Genomic DNA, 20,180 nt, shown 5'->3' on the forward strand with positions numbered 1-20,180 from the left:
GTTCACAGAAGCATTATGTACAATAGCCAGGACATGGAAGCAACCTAAATGTCCATCAACAGAAGAATGGATAAAGAAGATGTGGGTACATATATACAATGGAATATTACGCAACCATAAAAAGGAATGAAATTCGGTCATTTGTAGAGATGTGGATGGACCTAGAGACTGTCATACAGAGTTAAGTAAGTCAGAAAAAGAAAAGCATGTATGTGGAATCTGGAAAAATGGTATAGATGATCTTATTTGCAAAGCAGAAATAGAGACATGGATGTAGAGAACAAATATATGGATACCAAGGGGGAAAGGGGTGGGGTGGGAGGAATTGGGAGACTGGGATTGACACATATATATTATTGATACTATATATAAAATGGACAACTGATGGGAACATACTGTATAGCACAGGGGACTCTGCCTAATGCACTGTGGTAACCTAAATGGGAGGGAAGTCCAAAAGGGAGGGGATAGCTATATGTATATGGCTGATTCATTTTCTTGTGCAGTGGAGACTAACACAACATTGTAAAACAACCATACTCCAATAAAAATTAAAATAAATAAATAAATTTGGATGTTATCTGTATAAAGTTGATAATTAAAGCTGTGAATAATGATTAGATTCCCAAGAGAGGAAGTATAGGGGAACACGGTGTAGGACTTACTTGAGGAACTCAGACATTGAGAAGAGACAAACTGGAAAAAAGAGATGAATGGACATGATCTAAGAGGTGGAAGAAAACCAGGATAAGAGAGTATTGCATGGACTTCCCTGGTGGTTCAGTGGTTAAGAATCCATCTTCCAGTGCAGGGGACGTGGGTTTGATCCCTGGTCGGGGAACTACGATCCCACATGCCGCAGGGCAACTAAGCCCTTGTGCCCCAATGGAAGATCCCATGTGCCGCAACTAAGACCCAACACAGCGAAAAATACATACATTTTTTTTTAAAGCGAATATTGCAGAAAGAAGGTAAGTTGGTGAATGTAGTCAGTGTGGTTCAGAGTTAGAATATAATAAGGCATGAGAAATATCCTTAGAATTTAATGATACAGAGATCCTAGTTAACTTAGTGATTCTGAAATAGTAGAGAAGTGGAGATGAAAATTAGATACACGAAAGTGATAGTCTGGGTATGTTAATATAAACATTAAGTTCAGAGAATTAATGCATTTACTATATAATATGAAGTATAACATAAAGTGGGAAATTTTTCCATCTCATCACCCAAAAAGGGATCCTTTGAATATGTTTACTATTTAAAATGGACAATTCTTAAGTATTCTAGGCACATAGTTTTACACGGGAAACAGTGTAGGATGTTAATAAGAACCTTGGCCCTGAAGTTATAACACATTGAGTCCAAGTGAAACTTCATATAGCTAGAAGTATGCATCTTTTGTGAACCTCAGTATCTTCCTGAATAGCAGGTTTAATGGTAATAATGAACACATCTCAGGATTGTTTTGGAGATTCAGAAAGGAAAAGAGATAGAACATGTATAGGATATAATCTATAAAGTTGTACTGAATAAATTACATTGATCTGATTGTGTGTAATAATATCCTAAATGGTGTCTCTACCTCTGGTCTTGCTACCCAGTATTACCCCCACTATATACTCCCCTCTGAACTTCTGGTGCTGAATAAAATATCTATGTCTTATATATCTATGTGTCTCCCTACACTGCCCAAGGTAATACTTTTCACATAGTATAGCCACAAAGATGTGTTATTTAAATCTCAAAAAATTATGTTAGATAAATTTATTGTTTGTTGTATGTTCAGACATACCTAGAGAGGTTCTGCTTCTCTACTGTCATGTCTTATTGTGTTCACGCAATAATTATTTTTTTCCACTGGCATTTAGAAAGTGTAATTAATTAAAGTAAATAGTTACAAAGCAAAAGTCAGTACTGACAGCTGCATTTTTAAAACCCTGTTGAATCAGTGTCATCTCCACATTTATCTGAAGTCAAAATGCTGACAAACTGTTATTAAATACACTTATGTATTCTAACTTTTTTTAAAGTACAATTGTATTTTCTCATCTCTCCTAGCTGCTTTGTTTTCTCCTACTACCTCTACCTTGAGTCAGTTAAGGATGGCCATGTTTCACTCAGCATTAAAGGATATACACAGACTCAGCTTAATAAATACCAAGTTGAAACCTGACAGGAATCATCTGTGCCCCTCTCCAGATTGATGGACCCTTTCCAGGAAGCTTTAATGTGCACATAAAATGTCATCTCTCTGAAATAATTTGCAGAAGATTAGTTCCATGGTGATTCAATTTGATAAGAATGGGTATTAAGAACTACCTCAGTGGACTTATTTGTACGAATCTGGCTTATTGGTCATTTCCATAAAGATCACTGAAGTGTAGATGATAAACCAGCAGGAGGAATAGCTCTCGAAACACCAGCCCCCAACCATCCCCACCTGCCAGCCTTCTGGTTGCTGAATATTTTCAGTTTGCTTAATACATATCTCTGTTACATTTATGACCCAGGATTCAAACATGCAGCTATCACTGCTGGCCTCTGGGTCTCGAATTATAGCACCTGAATACCAATTGTCTTCATCATATTTTATTTGTTTTTAAATGAGAGACCTGTACTATTATTTGTCATCTTAAAACTTATAAGCTGGAGGGAAATATCAAAGTAGAAAATATTTTTGCCTGTGGAATCCTGGATAATGTTTCTGTTTTGTTTCATTATTTTGTTAAATTTTCTTTACTTTTCAAATTCACTGGTCATCAGGAAAAAAAAAAATAAAGTGAAACATATTTAAAATGATGAATGAATACTAATATATCAGCCAAACAGGTCATTTAAAATTCCCAGAAATAATAAAACAAGGAATTCTCTCCAACCTAGAAAAGATCCACTATCATTTTAGTTGAGACTATGAGTGTCATCAAACTATCAATCTTAATATATGAGAAAAGGTGTTAAGCAAGCAGACACATAAAGAATGTTTACACGTAAAGACACATAAAGAATATTTATCACAGTGTAGTAGCTTTTACGAACAGGATCCAAGGATCAAAGAGTAGCTTTTCAAATAACACTTAATGATTATTTTGTGAAGTTTTTGTTAACCATTTGTTTTCACCTTCTAAAGTCTTTGGAAAGAGGCTCACATTTCGTCCATTTTGCCCTTTTTCACTTCCTTATTTCTTCCCTTTGTACTTAAAAGGACTAGTTCATATTCTTAAGACATTTACTTTTTTTTGCAACACTACTCTCTTCAAATGTTTTCCTACTTAAATGCTAAGGAATACATTGAAATAGATTCTACAAAATCAGATAAACTGAACTACAAAATGAAGCCTTTAATATGTCAGTATCTAAAATAAGAAAATGATTTTTAATACTAAACTTAAAAAGGGATATGATTAACGTTTACACAAACCTGATGGGAATGAGTACTGTGATGATGATCTTAGGTGAAAATATCACAAAGCCAGATATCCACATACCTGTGTAGCTGAAAGCTACCTAAAAGGACGAACCCTGTTTTTAATTTGTGTTTACTCATTATCTTCCTAAGTATATACAGTAGAGTTAGTGCCCGAGTGTTTTGGGATTTCTCTACTAAATTTCTTACTAGAGGCCGGCGAAGTCCAACTTTTTCCAAGTGGTACTTACACTACAGCCTTAATACTTGCCCTGACCCTCTGACCACCCTCACTGTTGCAGGGAAGAGCCATTGTTGTTTCATGCTGCACTGTCCACCTCTGGGCGCCACTGCTGCTGCTGCTACTAATGGTGTGTTGCCATCTCTCTCTCAGTACCACCAACACTTCAACTAGGTTCATGTATGCCCTTCCGCTGTGTTCCACACCTCAGTGTACTAGGCACATATCTGGTACATTGAAGCCAGAAGCTAATGATTATTTATCTTTTCTTTAATACTTTGGTAAAGGTACTTTTACCCCTCACCCCAATTCTACCAAATTTTTGGTAAAACCACTGCTGTAGATTTAAATTACAGATTACTTTCTTCTTCCTAGTAACTACACACAAGTTCATGAGGTGGGCTGGTGAAGGATTCGAGTGACAAACCACATAGCACTAAAAACCACATAGCATTTCTTCTCTCCAAGCCTAACACTCTTATGGAGTCAAGTTTAATCCCACCAAATTCATCTTTACTTAAAACATTAATAAAACAATTTGTGCCAAACACTATCCTAAATACTTTATAACATTAACCTATTTAATTCTTATTCCAAATCTAAGAATCAGGTACTCTTATTAGCCACATTTCACAGATGAGAAAACCGCAGGAGAGAAAGGTTAACTTGTTCAAGGTAACATAACTAATAAAAGAAAGATTCAAGCTTCAAACCCAGGCATGCTGGCTCCAGCTCTGTGCTCTTAACTGCTCCATATTAAGGCAGGCTGCCTCTCTCTTCACGGAAAGCAACTCAGAATCTCATGTAAATATACACCCGGTAAACCTGATCTACACTCCAGGTTAGTCTGAAACTGCAGCCCCCTACAGAGACATCATGCCCTTGAATTGACTTCAGTCATACGAAATTGACCACATATATTCATCAATGCTTATCTTTTTGTTTCAAAGCGTAGGTGATTGCTCAGATGCATATTATCATCTTTTTCCTTTTATTTCTGAACATTCCTCTTCTAATTGTATTATCTTGTTTTTGTTCAATGCTAGGCAGGTAGCATAGAATTTAAGAACATGGATTTTGCAGCCAGGCTATCTGAGTGTGAATTCAGACTACCACTTTTTGTGTGACCTTAGGCAATTTACTTACCCTTTTTGTGGCTCAGTTTTCCCATATGTAAAATATGAATAATAATAGAACTTACTTTTTAGGGTTAATATGTTAATTAAATTATTTTAAAGTGTGTAAAACACTCAAACAGTCCCTAGCACGTGGTAAGCATTAGGACAGTGTATGCGCTGTATAAAATTTGTATAGTCTGCTACCGTTTTTTATGCTGTTAGTTTGATCTTTGCTAATTATTGAACAATTATTATTCATACTTTTTTGTAATTCTAGAGGTGCACAGTTTATTCCCTAAGTCTCATAAGTATAATAAAACAACAACAGACTACCTATTAAACCCGTTTACTCATACATTGTTGAGAAGAAGCCGGTTAAAAGGTAAAGACTTGCCTTTCCGTTTGGCGGCAGCCATCAGGTGAGCCAGGATGGGCGCTTACAAGTACCTCCAGGAGCTGTGGAGGAAGAAGCAGTCGGACGTGATGCGCTTTCTGCTCAGGGTGCGCTGCTGGCAGTACCGCCAGCTCTCGGCGCTGCACCGGGCCCCGCGCCCCACCCGGCCCGACAAGGCGCGCAGGCTGGACTACAAGGCCAAGAAAGGTTATGTGATATATCGGGTTCGCGTGCGCCGCGGTGGCCGCAAACGCCCGGTCCCGAAGGGCGCCACCTACGGCAAGCCCGTCCACCATGGCGTCAACCAGCTCAAGATTGGCCGGAGCCTTAAGTCTGTTGCCGAGGAGCGAGCGGGGCGCCACTGTGGGGCCCTGAGGATCCTGAATTCTTACTGGGTGGGTGAAGATTCTACGTACAAATTTTTTGAGGTTATCCTCATTGATCCCTTCCATAAAGCTATCAGAAGAAACCCTGACACCCAGTGGATCACCAAGCCAGTCCACAAGCACAGGGAGATGCGGGGGCTGACGTCTGCAGGCAGGATGAGCCGCGGCCTCGGCAAGGGCCACAAGTTCCACCACACGATCGGTGGTTCTCGCCGCGCGGCCTGGAGAAGGTGCAATACTCTCCAGGTCCACCGCTACCGCTGATATAAGTAATGTTTGTAAAATTCTTACCTAATAAACAGTTTAGGACATCCACGTCTGCTTAAAAGTGTTTTTTAATCTGTCTGTTAAAACTAGTTGTCTGCAGATTGCTTCATTGAATGCATTGTCAAATTCTGAAAGTTAAAGTCCAATAATGTTTGAAGATTTTAAGTGATGGTGTGTCTTGTTTCTAATAAGGGAAAAATGCCTTTGTTTTTTGCTTTATTAGGCAGTTGATATGTCCGTGTTTAAAATGCTGTCTGGTAACAATAGGTGTAAAATTCTGTAAAAGAGGAGCTCAGAAACTAGCCATGTAGATTTGTTGGTGCATATGATGAAACCTACAGCTTTATTGGGGTGATGCAATGCTCTGCTGGTTTACTCTAAAGTGGCTGTTTTATGGAGTTTGGCAAGGACAAACTTTAAATTGGGTTTTCCTTGGAAATGTGAAGGATATCGTGATCCTTTATCATGATCATAATGCCAAAAAATAAAGTTGACTAGGGCCCACGTTTTTAGACTTAATTTGCTACTCCATATATGTAACTGCTGCTGCCAAAAGGCAGAAAGTAAAGGCATGCCACCACTTTTTAAGAGAATTAAATAAACCTGTTGCAAGATGTTTCTCTTACAAATTGAAACAAATCCTGGTTAACCTAAATTAAATTGCCTTGACCTCGATGGTACCACTGAAGTTCCCATAAAAGGTGGGAGCTCCTGGTTCAATCCCGTGACTCTGATCTGTAGAATACTTAACTTCATGCAAAATAGTCATGGTATTTACACTAGTGTATATTGAAAGTGATGGAAATTGAACATTGGGTAAATGAGGAGGGAGTTTTTAACCCTAAGGTTTATAAGCTAGTGATGCTAGGATTGGGAAATTGCTGTTCATAAGGTCCCTTTCAAGTGTGGGAGGATAAAAGGGGCTTGGATCAAATTTTTAAATGTTTTATTTTTAGTATTAGTTTGTGACCCATTATAAAATCTAAGCCACCTTGGGGAAAATTGGGTTGGTTTTATTTAAAAGTAACATTGCTAAGCCTAATCAGTGTTATCTTGGGTCAAGCCACTTTATCCATTCCCATAAGGCTACTAAGAAGAGTCGTGTAGTTGGTGTCAATACAAGTTCAGTTGGTTTCCAGAAAAAAAAAAAAAGGTAAAGACTTAAAAACTGGAATATAACACAATTTTTTCTGGGTTGGTGATAGCTCTAATTCTGTGTAATTCCACCCAGACTTTAGATGTCTTTCTAATTATATGGGAAGCACACCACTAAATTATAAATATTTCTGAGAGTAAAATACCAAGGAGATATTGGAAATTTTGATGGACTTTATAAACTTTTTGGCTAATGCACACATAGACAAAGAATCAAACATATTTAAATATTCCAAACAAAATAACTCCTGGCTCATATTTCCATGCATTTTAGCCACTTAACGTGTAATTGGTTGACTTTTGAAACGACAGGCCAAATCATTTATACTTTTTTCATAGCATATGTAAACATTGGTATAGAACATTTAATTTCTCATGGAGATATTATTGAGTGGTATTTTAAAACTCTGATAAAATAATAGGATTTGATCATATGTTATTACTAATATGCTCACAAACTGAGGTCAAATGTAAGATGATTAGTCAGGTTATAGCTAATATTGTTATAATCCTGTGCTATTTAGAAATGTCAACTGAGCAGTAACTTAAAAAAATTGACACTCCATTTTCTTATCTTTCTTTTAAATGTCATACCAAAGAGCTAAATAGATGTGGGCCAGAGGGTATTTTGAGTTGTTTTCAGACTAAGGTTTTTATATACCGAAGTCAGTATGTATTTTGGCCTCATTTATGTGATAACATATCACCTTATTTCAAAGAAACTTAGAATGCAAACAAGTTGAAACAGAGCATGAGAGAACGATCTAAAGATGCTGACAGTGAAAAAGATGAGAGAGCTTAGTGCTTCCAATACTGGTTCCTAGGCCACTCAAGCTCCTATGTCAGTTCCCCAATGTACATTCAACTGGATAGACTGGTAGAAGCCATTGTCCTTTGGTATGTCCTTTATTTTTTCATATTATTCAGCACTTTCAGATTCAGGTTTCAGATTCAGATTCTGGCTCTGAGAGCTCCTGACATACATTTACCAGATTTCCATGAGTAATGGAACTCCCTTTATTCATGCAACATATATTTATTGAAATGTTAGTAACTGACAGTCTCTGGGTGCTGGGTTCTGAGATAGTCCCTACTATAGAAATGCTTATAGATCACTGAGGAATATATACAAGTTCACAGTCACAGTCACTGTAATAACTTCATGTCAGAAATATCTATAAGATGTGATGGAAGCTCATGGGAGTGGTTCCCAATTCAGAGGGGGGCACTTAGAGAAGGAATCTGGAGGAAGGAGCGACAACTCACCTGAGGTCTGAAGTACTGACAAGAGTTAGTTGAGAGTCTAAAGAGTGTAGCTGAGAGTCTGAAGAGTGTACTATCAACAAACACATGCTTTGGAGTAATTGAATCTCAGTTCTACCAACAATAGGTTATGTAAACTTGGCAGGGAAACCATACAGAGTTGTGCAAGGTGTCCATTATACCATGGTCTCTGGTTGAGGGAACAAGTCATGATGAAAACCAACCAAAGCTCTAGTTACTAACCCATAGGCCATGGAAAGACCTGTGACTGCTTAGAGAGGACACATTTTCTAACTCACAGGGACAATAGGGGCTAAAGACAGATCCGATGTTGGTTTAGTGACTTAACTTCATTAGCCCTCCATTACCTAAAATGTAGGTTATAATGGTAACTATTATATTACATAGTGTCATGAAGATTATATGAAAAAATTCCTATAATTTGCTTTGTAGCTAGGAACAGAAAAATAAATGGTATTGTCATCGCTAGAAAAGATGAAAATGGGAAGATAAACATGGATAAAAGTGGTTTCCAACACCAATATCCTTCCACACTGAAGTCTTACAATATGAAAAAGAAAAAAAAAGATAAAATATTCTGAGATATGGGACAGTCACAAACATGAACTATATCTGACACCTTGAATTTAGAATAAGTTACTTTACACTAGATGAACATTTTTCTTTACTTCTGTATTTCTTCTTTTTACCTTCTATCCACATTTTATTTCTTCTTCTCACTTTCTGTTTCTTCTCCTTTTCCCTTTACATCCAGTCTACGACCGTGACCTACCAGTCTTGCTCACGAATGTTGCTAGCAGCAACTGAAAAGTGTCAAAACACCCAAACATCCACATGGCTAGCCACTGAACTTTTGTGTGTGTGTGTGGTACGCGGGCCTCTCACTGTTGTGGCCTCTCCCATTGTGGAGCACAGGCTCCGACGCGCAGGCTCAGCGGCCATGGCCCACGGGCCCACCCGCTCCGCGGCATGTGGGATCTTCCCAGACCGGGGCGCGAACCAGTGTCCCCTGCATCGGCAGGCGGACTCCCAACCACTGCGCCACCAGGGAAACCCTGAACTTTTTTTTATATACATGGCTTTGAATCTGCTAATAGATAAATACATTAACTTCATTTTAATTTTTCAAAACAAGGTAGAGAGGATGATATTTTAAATATCATACACTTTGCTTCTGCTGATTATGTTTCTTCCTCCTGAGCTACTCAGACCAGTACTAGTGCCAAGGAGATGACTCTTTTTGATTAGAAAATAAATGGAAATTGAAGATCTGTCACAATGTATCCAGGAGAATTGCACAAAGCAAAATATTCTTCAACTTTGGGATGAAAGGATGAGCTCCCTCTGTGATCATCACTTCTTAAGATTGAAGAGTTCATGGTTGTATGTATGGTTTGAAATTAAACTGAGTTCAAAAGTGTGAAAGAATTTTTTTTTTTTTTTTGCTATTTATCTCCCAGAGAGAATAAAAGCTAAAAGGAACATAAAAGTGGGATATTTATATTACTGTGCAGCATAACTCACTAGTAATAGATTAAGTAAGCAAATAACAGTGGTTATTAATAATTTCTTATATCATTATGTTAGTCAGAAGTCCATAAAATTGAAACAGAGAAATTATCATGATTTTAGTCTATATATTTTGATCTTTAGTTTTCTGTTTTATCATTATTATATTCATGCTCTTGAGTGTATATGAATACTTCCTAAATATATTATTAGAGACTATGACAAATGGCTCATTTATGTAGACTGTTAAATAAAAATAACGGAATTTGGAAACATCTTCATAGTAAATTAAATGGTGAGTGGAAAAAAAGTGTATCTTTTAGGGAACTTCTAAAAACTTTATTCTAATATACAAAAACAAAATACTATTCATCAAAAACATATCATGTCATGGTGGAAGATTACACATATCTCCTGCAAGTTTCTGCAATGGAAAATATGAATTGGTAAGAAACATATTACCAGCATGGGAATTCAGATAGTAAATTTTGTCTTTATTTTACAGCAGTGAAAACTTCCCATCAAATTGAAAATTAAATTAGAAATTATTATCAAAAATAGAACACAAGTCCTTACTTTTGGTATATAACTTTCTTACTCACCTTCAGTCAGTCATTCAGTGTTTCAGTCATGATCTTTTAAGGCTCTATTTCAAATCAGCATTTATCCAAAAATAATGTTGTACCAATTATTTTATCTAGTTTCTGAACTCCAATACTTTTTCTTTCCTTCCTGCATTTTCCCTTACAAATTTATATAAGGATTGTTAGTTAATTTTACATTGAGCCTTTAGGTTGTATGATATTCAGGTGGGATTGTGACTAAACAAGAAGAGGAAGAATACGGATACTGTGACTGGGACCAAGAGATGAAAATCATGATGCTTGGGAATTTACATCTACCCTTTCTGGGGAGAGGGTGAGAGAGACAATTTGTACCAAGGAGAATTACATTTTGTTAGGTGGAAGCATATTGTTTGTATTTGTCATAACATATTTATAGGACAATGTACTCCAAAGATGAGTAGCCGAAAGAATGTACTGGTTATTTGACAATTTTCTCTCAACTCCAAATAGAAGGTAATAGAAGTTGGAATGAGGAGAAGGATGTACTTCCAACTCTTTGCTTGCTATCCCTGATAGTATTGCCCAGTGGTAGCTGTTTCTTCCAACAGCTGCAGGTGTTTCTCCTCAGCTTCTTTTGACACTTTTGGAAAGAGTCTCATCATTCTTCCTTAGTAGGACCATTCACACACAAATTACATTTTGTGTAAGTTCTAGATCATCGGTGCCCTTGCTCAGAGATTCTTGATCTGACAATCTAACCTCTTCCTTTTGTTCTCCCAGTCCTGCTTTTTTGCAGTTATTATCTCTGGGTTATTTCTGTGCTCTTTTTTGCTCAGACAACCTTCCAACTGCTTTATAACAAATTCTCTATATTAAATATCTTTTGTTGAAATACCTGGTGTGGTTTCTGTTTTCCTGTTGGACCTGAATCAATAGAAATACTGAAACAAATAGGATAAATTAGGAATTTGGGATTAACTGATACACACTACTGTATAGAAAATATATAAACAACAAGGACTTACTGTATGGTACAGGGAACTATATTCAATATATATATTCTTTTTCAGGTTATTTTCCATTATAGGTTATCACAAGACAACTGAATCACTTAGCTGTACACCTGAAACATTGTAAATCAACTATACTTGAATTTTAAATTTTTTTTTTTTTTTTTTTTTTTTGCGGTACACAGGCCTCTCACTGTTGTGGCCTCTCCTGTTGCGGAGCAACAGGCTCCGGACGCGCAGGCTCAGCGGCCATGGCTCACGGGCCCAGCCGCTCCGCGGCATGTGGGATCTTCCCGGACCAGGGCACGAACCCGTGTCCCCTGCATCGGCAGGCGGACTGTCAACCACTGCGCCACCAGGGAAACCCTAAACTATTTTTTAAAATTTTAAAGTGGTATGTACACTTTAAAAGTGTACATAGTTTATGTTAGCCCCTTTACCAGTATAATTTGTTTTACTATCCTTCATTTTTCTATCTGTATCTACTTTGATTTATACATTTGTACATTTAATAATGCAACTCATTAAATCTTTTGGGAGTAATAATTTAATATATAAATACATACATGAATAGCATCCTCAGTATCTCAAAAGAACTAATGAAGTGAGTCCATTCATATCAAAAGAAGGTGGAGGTCATGCACAGGGTTGTTATGCTTATCACTAGTGAGAATACTCATTATGCCTCATTAAAATTACAGCTCTTGTGGCCTTTTAGTGGTCAGGTAAATAAACTCTCTCCAGCTTCTGAAACTGGAATAGCTCTGTAACTGAACTCATGACCCTCCTCTTCCCTAAGTCACCCCTATCTTATACCATCCATAATGGGTTTTTTCTACTAAACAATATAACTCCAGTATTTTCAAACAATTTTAATTACTCAGTTGGATTACTGTTACCCACCTTTTTCTTCAAATATTGTATCCAATACATCACCCTTGTGTATTTTTATTTTTATATCTATTTGTTCATATTTATTTTAATTTAACAATGAACTATATATAACCTATATGTAGCTTAAATATTTCTTTTTAAAATACCAGTTTTCTTCTGTTTTAGAACTTTTACTGTCTTGAATTAGAGTCTTCCCATGGTTGCCTAATGCATATATACACTGCTACAAGGTTCTTAAAATTAAAAACAAAAAGTTTGCTTTATATTTTTAAACTTTTGATATTTCAATTTTATCTATTATTTAATACCTGACACTTTCAACCCACTTCTAAAGTTTTCCAAAATCAGACCTGACTCTAAGAAGACAACAATAACTGCTTTTCCCAAGCCAAACCTACTTCTGTAGCCTAACCTTTCTTCTCATCTCTTAGTCCTTACTCCTAACAAAAAAGAATATGTTCTCCAGGTTTGAGGACTCTTTCTTCCTCCATTATCTATAATAAAGCAATACATTTTCTCAAAGACAATCTAAATTATCACTTTCTGTAACATCCTTTATCAAAATCCATCAGTCACTGTAATGATCCTATAGGATTATTTTCTTTATTATGCATTTGATTACTTAATTACATGTGGCTTTGTCATTTTTCCACTTAACTTTGTCTTCAGTTTCTCATCTCTCTACCTTGGTGAGAGCAGCTAAATGGAATTTTTGGAGGTAATTATTTTTTACATTTACATATCCTCTCAGTGATTAGTAAAATACTCTATGTATAAATTGTTCCTAGTAAATATTATTTGCAAACTGTTCTTATATGTTTCTAATGTATTTACTACTAACAACATTTGACAACAACTTAATTAATTTTATTCAGGTATTCTTTAATTGTAATTGTTTGGAATGGACAGTCAAATATTTGGAAATAATTTTTTTTTAAATCAAATTATCAAATGAAAATTCACAGTAAGTGGTCTTCCAAATGTGCTTTTGGGAAAAAAAAAAATTACCATATGGTTCTAACAACAACAAAATCCAATTCCAGACAATTTTATGTGCCTAACAGATTGGAGTTTTATCACAAATATGTTGGTTACCTAATGAATTCATTAGAGTGTGATTAACTTCTGGATTGTAGCAAACCTGTTTATGTATGAAATTATGGTTTGGAATGATCTTCACTCGTTGGCTTGTGAATAAAATAATTTGGTTTGTATACAGAAAATTCAACGTGCATATGGCATGAATGCCACTTATAAAAATATAATTCATAGGAAATGGATAGTGTGAATTTATGGTGACTGTAAGTTGGCTGACAACTTATTTTGTGACATATGCCCAGAAGGAATGCTTTATGTAGCTCATAAAAGAGGGTTTTAAATCCTAAATCTTATTTTCTCCATCGATTGCAATCAAAACGATATGAAGCTATCTTTTTTGATATCTTTACAACTAGTTGAAATTATATAGGTAAAGGAATGAAGGGTTTCTCAAGAAAAATTCTTTATATTAATAATTTCAAATAATTGTGAAGAAGCCTTTTGAAACAGTTTTTGATTAATCTATGTTTTTACATGTAGAATATTTGTAATGTCTGCATTACATGAACTTTAGGAAGTAATAATGAAATTAAGAAAGATCTTCAGAGCGTTGAAATCTGTGAATAATTAGGTAAGACAGGGAAGGCTTTGAACTAAATGTTTACTATGACTTTTTTCTTTTAGCAACGATTTTCTTTAGTTTCACCCATAAATGTCATTTTGGTTAGTTAATTAGAAACTACGTATTTGTAAACACTTCGATATCTGGGAATATAAAAGAAAAACAGTTCTAAAAAATTCCCTTGGGCTTCCCTGGTGGCGCAGTGGTTGAGAGTCCGCCTGCCGATTCAGGGGACACAGATTCGTGCCCCAGTCCGGGAAGATCCCACATGCCGCGGAGCGGATGGGCCCGTGAGCCATGGTCGCTGAGCCTGCGCGTCTGGAGCCTGTGCTCCACAACGGGAGAGGCCACAACAGTGAGAGACCCGCGTACCGCAAAAAAAAAAAAAAAATTCCTCTGACAGAACACATTTTAAAATGTTTGAATTTATATTTAGCTTTTAAACTAATTATAAATCAATAATAAACATAGTATATGAATTACTGAATTTTCTAACACAGGAACTTTATTTCACTTCAAAACGTTATGTGTTGCCCACCAGCCACTATATAACTTGAACATAATCTTTGTTCCCTCATGCTCTTGTTTCTTCTTTTCTATTAGTATTGACAGTGAAGTGATTCTATCACAGTATCCAAGATATTATACACTTTTGTAAGAAAGATGTGACAAAGCAAAAGTACTTCAACCCATTTTCATATAAAAGAATGAAATAAATTTCAGTGCTTTGTTCTTACCCTCCTCATCCTAAACCCTGCCAACCAGCAAGTCCAGGAAGAGCTAGAGGTAAATAATTTGGCAAATGGTAATTGAGTGCTTATTATGTGCCAAAAAAACTCCTAAATTTTAAAATGGAAAAGTACAGTGAATGTTTACTTACATAATTTCCAAAGGTAGTAAATAATGTTGCCTCTTCAGACTTGACATCTTTCCTGGTATGTTACCAATAGTGTTAACTACTAAAAAGGACTATACTCCATATCTTGTGTTAAGTCAGAGAACTGCACAATGACTTTGGCAAAAATACAATGCCTGTTATCATGGAGTGAATTATAATATTTCTGAAATAATTTAATTTTAAATATTAAATATCGTTAGCATATAACTTCTATTTCTTATTCCATTTACTGAATACCATTTAAATTGGTGGATTCAGAATTTTGTTCTGACTTGGAAATTTTGGATAAAGGATACCTGAGTGTACTCAGAAATAATACCAGATATATGACATGAAAAACAGGAAGGGGTCCATTAGTCTGAAAGTTTATGAGAATGATTGTGGCTTTAAAAAGATTTTTTTAATTTCAATTTTTTGGAGCAGTTTTATGTTCACAGCAAAATTAAGAGGAAGGTACAGAGATTTTCCATAGACCCCCATGGCCCGACATATGCATAGCTTCCCCCATTATAAACATCTCCCAACAGAGAAGTACATAGGTTACAACTGATGAACCTATGCTGACACATCATTAGCACTCAGAGTCATAGTTTACATTAGGGTTCACTCAGCGTCATACAGTCTATGGGTCTGTACAAATATATAATGACACATATTTATCATTATAGTATCATACTGACTATTTTTCCTGCCCTCAACTCCTCTGTGTTTCATCTATTTGTCCCTCCCACCCCCTCACCCCAACACTGGCAACCACTGATCTTTTTACTGTTGCCATATTTTTGCCTTTTCTAGAATGTCATATAATTGGAATCATACAGTATGTAGCCTTTGCGTGTTGGCTTCTTTCACTTAGTAATTTGCATTTAAGCTTCCTCCATCTCTTTTAGTATTTGTTATGTCATATGCAATATTCAAGGAAGGGCAACTTTTTCACTGAAAATTTTAAAAGAACAAAATAGAACAATCTACACATGTATTCATAAATTCTGATGGTGCAAAGGTGATCATGGTGATGGGAAAATTATGCTAAACTTAATATGGCTCTTTGAGTCATAGGCTCTCCTTTGCCCTGGGTATCTAAAAGTCACGTTTTATGAGCAAGATGGAATTCTCTGGCAGATTGCTTTCAGACTTCATCTGCACTACAGGTCTTCTAGGTCTCCAAGCTTCTGCCCTTTGACCTGGAGCTGGAACATCAGCTCTCCTGAGTCTTCAGCCTGCAGAGTTTGGACTAGTCAGCCTCCATAATCACATGAGTCAATTCCTTATAATAAATATATTTCTAAATATACACACATCTTATTAGTTCCATTTCTCTGGACAAACCTAATACACCTACCTTCTCATGAATACACATTCCAAACCTGGGGTCTATGTATCTATCTATCATCTATGTATATTTGCATATATATGAACATATATGTGTGTGTGTGTGTGTGTGTGACTAGAGATAGAGATATTGATATAGATATAGCCAGGATTCTTTGAACAACCCTGCCTCTAGCAGTCTGGGGGATTTCAGGCCTTTTCCATGTGACAATGCTTTGTCATCTACAAATTGGAATTGGTAAATTGTCACAAAGAAAGCTTGATAGAACCAGGCTTAAGCCATTCCATTCCCATGAGGCAATTTAAGTTAGTTATAACAAGGAAATGGAATGAAAGCACACAACGTTCCTTTGTCTTTGTTTCCCACATTATGTCATGAGAAATTCTTTCATGCCTGCCACATTGTGATATCTCTGATGGTGAATAGAGAAGCCAGTCCCTTAGTGATGCAAATGAGAATGGAAAAGTTGTAATTAGATGTCATCGCAGTCAATCATCTTAGACATAAAGGAGGGAGGGAGATTATCTCAAGGGGGAGAAACAGTGTGTCCAGATTGTGTCCATGGAAACACAACCTCTTTGTCTACCCCTCCTCAAACATAGGGTCTGGAATCTAGGGTCAGTAACCAAAACTGTCAAGGAAAAAGACTTCATCATTAGAAGACAAGCAAACAAGGGTCAGTTGTTGTATTTATTATCCCATGTTAGCTTTGGTAGGGGGAAAAGAAAACATCTTGGTAAAAATTGTTGCCTCTGACGGATCTGCCTCTTAGCTTTCTGATGTCTCAGAGTTACAGTTGGCAAAAAAAAACACGAATTTTTTAGTAGAAACCTTGACAAATTAAAAGACGACTTCCCTAATATTGGCCAAAAGTCTCTTAAAACAATCAGCTTATCCTAATTCTAAAGATAAAATTTGTGACTTTAAGGGATTAAATAACTTGTCTAAAGTCACCCAGCGTCCCAAGGACCATACTGAGAACATTTTATTTCTGAAGAAGTCTGATTCCAAATCCCAGGCCTTCTGACTGGAGCACACTTATCACTCAACCACTCTCTGCTTCTCCCTGCTGGAGTGTAAGTGCCATGGGGCAGACGGTGTTATATGTTTTGCTCGCTGCCACATTTCCAGCACCTAGGATAGTACTTGACACGTAACAGGCACTCAATAAATATCTGTTAGGAGGATATATATTCAGTCCAATTTGAAATGGCTCACAAATATTTTTCATTGTGTGTGTACATATGTCTATATGTACACACACACATATATATGAACATATATAAGAAACACTATTCAAGCTAATAAATAGAATATTCTCTGTATCTTTTGGTTTTCTAATCTGTCTCATTCATATTTTTCACTGGTAAATTGGCTAAGCAAGCAAACAAAAGTAATTGTTATTTTAAACAAAATGATGTATTTTGTAAAGTTCATGATCAATTCAGGACTTAAATTCCTCCTCTGATATCAGTCTTGGCCACAGGTCACTGAGAAGACCAAACCTGAAAAGAATGTCATTTACTTTGGTCAAAACTTAGTACTTAAGTATGTAAATATTTAATGTGAGACTTTATTGATATTACAATACTTGAGATAACTTCTTCTTGGTGTTCCAAATGAAGTCAATGACATGTGATATTCACTGCTAGAAAGGTAAAAATAAAATAAATTAATTAAGATAATGATAATTTGAAACCCTAAAGTATCTTTCTTTCTAATTCACTAGTAGAAATATTTTTCAGTAAGTACATTCAGTTATAGAAGGCCTTTTTATTCCAATATTAAAGCATTTTGTCTCTGCAAAAGAACGACATTTTGGTTTAAGAACATTATTAAACCTTGGGTCTTTGTTTAAATGTCAACCTTGAAACGTATTGCATTTCAAAAAAATCAATAAGGTTTTAATTTCCTTTTGGTAAATATATCTTTCATTGGAAGAAAAGTAAGAAACTGTCAGAAGAGCTAATCTCTTGTGGTCACTAACATACTATTTCCTCTAATTTACGTAGAGTAGTATAAAAAGAACACTTTCTGTTGGTCGGTGTCATTGTTTTTCATTTGTGTATGTGTGCTTCCAGATTCTTGAAAAATCAAACAATTCCAGTCTGTTTTTTTTTAATGGTTAGAGTATCAGTCCATTTTCTATTTATTCATTTGTTTTTATTTATTTATTTATTTTACTTACATCACACAAAATCTGATATTCTGAACCAAAATGATATATCACCTACATTTATGAAAGTTTATTTTCTAATTATTTTATCATTTGGAAAAACATGACATTGTTCCTTTCTTTGTTTGTATAGTATGTGGGCTGGAGGGTGGCACCCAGGAAGATTTCTTTTTTTCTTTTCAGTTAAACAACACTGTTGTTTGACTTCAGTCTTTTCCAAAAGCAAAGAAATGTCAGCCTGTGGCTCAAGAGAGAAAGAGTTCAGGGAACTGTTTCTTCTGATAAACCCACAGATGACTTTCACGGTCTATTTCGAAGAAATGGGTCAGATTGGTGAAATGTCATTTTCGTTATTTGTCTTCTGCAGTTTGTAAGCTTGGAATGCTTCAGAGGTTTAAGAGCCAAGAGCAATGCTGGCATGATCATAAGGTCACTGGTACCTTAACATATGCCAGAAACAGGATGGTGGTTCTCAAAACACATAAGTTCAGAGAAAAAGATACCAGAAAGTTTGTGTGCCAAATTTTTAATGACAATAATTATGTGAAATTATTCTACTAACCTAAATCATGTTCATTTGATGCTACATTTCTATAACTCCTGAGATTCTCTCAAAATATGGAGCAGCTGTTTAAACGGCAGATGTATTCTGCGTATTAACTATACATTAAAGATTGTCAACAGTCGTTCTTGCTGGAGAATGTTGAGGGCTACTGAGGTTTTGGAAATGAAGCAGACTGCTAGCGACTCTGCCCCAAACACAAACATTTACCATTTTAATTATTTTATATTCTGAGATATGGCCATAACATTTTATTAGGAACATTATTAAACTTCCTTATATTAATTTTTTAGAGCTTGTCATTCTCCAGCAAGTCTGTTTAACTACCACCACCATTGTCATCATGACTAATTATTCTATTTCCTTGGACTTTTTCCAAGGTCTTTAGCCATCGTGTATTCTTTAATCTTTACCATAACTCTATGAAGTAGGTACTATAATTATTCTCATTTTATAGATGAGAAAATGGAGGCACAGAGAAGCTAAGTCACTTGCTCAAGATACAACATCTAAGTATAAAAGCAAGACTTGATCTTAGGAATTCTGGCTGCAGTGACAAACCTGCTTCTAATTATGAAAATAAGTATACATTAATTGAAAAACGTATTAGTCTTTTCAGGCTGCCACACAAAATATCACAAACTCAATGGTTTAAACAACAGAAATTTATTTTCTCATAGTTCTAGAGGCTGGAAATCTAAGCTCAGGGAGTCAGCATGATCTGGTCAGTTTCTGGTGAACTTCTCTCCTCAGGTGGCAGACGACACCATGTCTCTTGCATCCTCTCTGGGCACGTAGAGAGAGATCTCTCAAATCTCTTCCTCTTCTTATAAGGACATCAGTTTTATCAGATTAAGGACCCACCCTTATAACTTTTTTAATCCTAATTACCTCCATAAAGGTCTTATCTCCAAATACCATCACGTTGGTGCTTAGGGATTCAACATACAAATTTTGGAGGGACACAGTTTAGTCCATGACACAAAGTATACAAACTTAATATTCAGTACTATCCAAAAATGGCTCTAGAAATCTAAACATTACTTTACATTGGTTTGACTTATTTTATTTCCAACCAGATTAAAAATATCTTATTATTATAAGATCTTATCTTATTCTGTCTCCATTAATACAGAAATTGAAAAAACAAACAAACAAGCAAAACACTATGGTGACCTTTCTAGACTGAAAAGAGGTCTATAGCCTTTTTGAATAGGCAATGACTAGACTCTATTTTAAAATGTAAACAGTTCATGAACTAGGTTTTAAAGTATAAACATGAGAGTGGGTATTCAAGAAGGCAGAGGAAGGACTGAGAAGATGA

General features: G+C 35.9%; 1 protein-coding gene across 1 annotated transcript; it reads left to right on the forward strand.

The window, feature by feature from the left end:
• Nucleotides 1-5,174: 5,174 nt before the first annotated feature.
• LOC307185742 (large ribosomal subunit protein eL15-like) lies at nt 5,175-6,094 on the forward strand. The gene has a single exon (XM_079920200.1). It carries the CDS (start codon nt 5,192-5,194, stop codon nt 5,804-5,806), a length of 615 nt encoding a protein of 204 aa, XP_079776326.1. The 5' UTR covers nt 5,175-5,191; the 3' UTR covers nt 5,807-6,094.
• The last annotated feature ends 14,086 nt before the right edge of the window (nt 6,095-20,180 follow it).

Source organism: Stenella coeruleoalba (genome assembly GCF_951394435.1).
Source record: "Stenella coeruleoalba genome assembly, chromosome: 4".
Classification (NCBI taxonomy): domain Eukaryota; kingdom Metazoa; phylum Chordata; class Mammalia; order Artiodactyla; family Delphinidae; genus Stenella; species Stenella coeruleoalba.

Bases quoted from the DNA above. Each gene is read 5' to 3' on its own strand.
- LOC307185742 (XM_079920200.1), top strand. From the start codon at position 5,192: ATGGGCGCTTACAAGTACCTCCAGGAGCTGTGGAGGAAGAAGCAGTCG.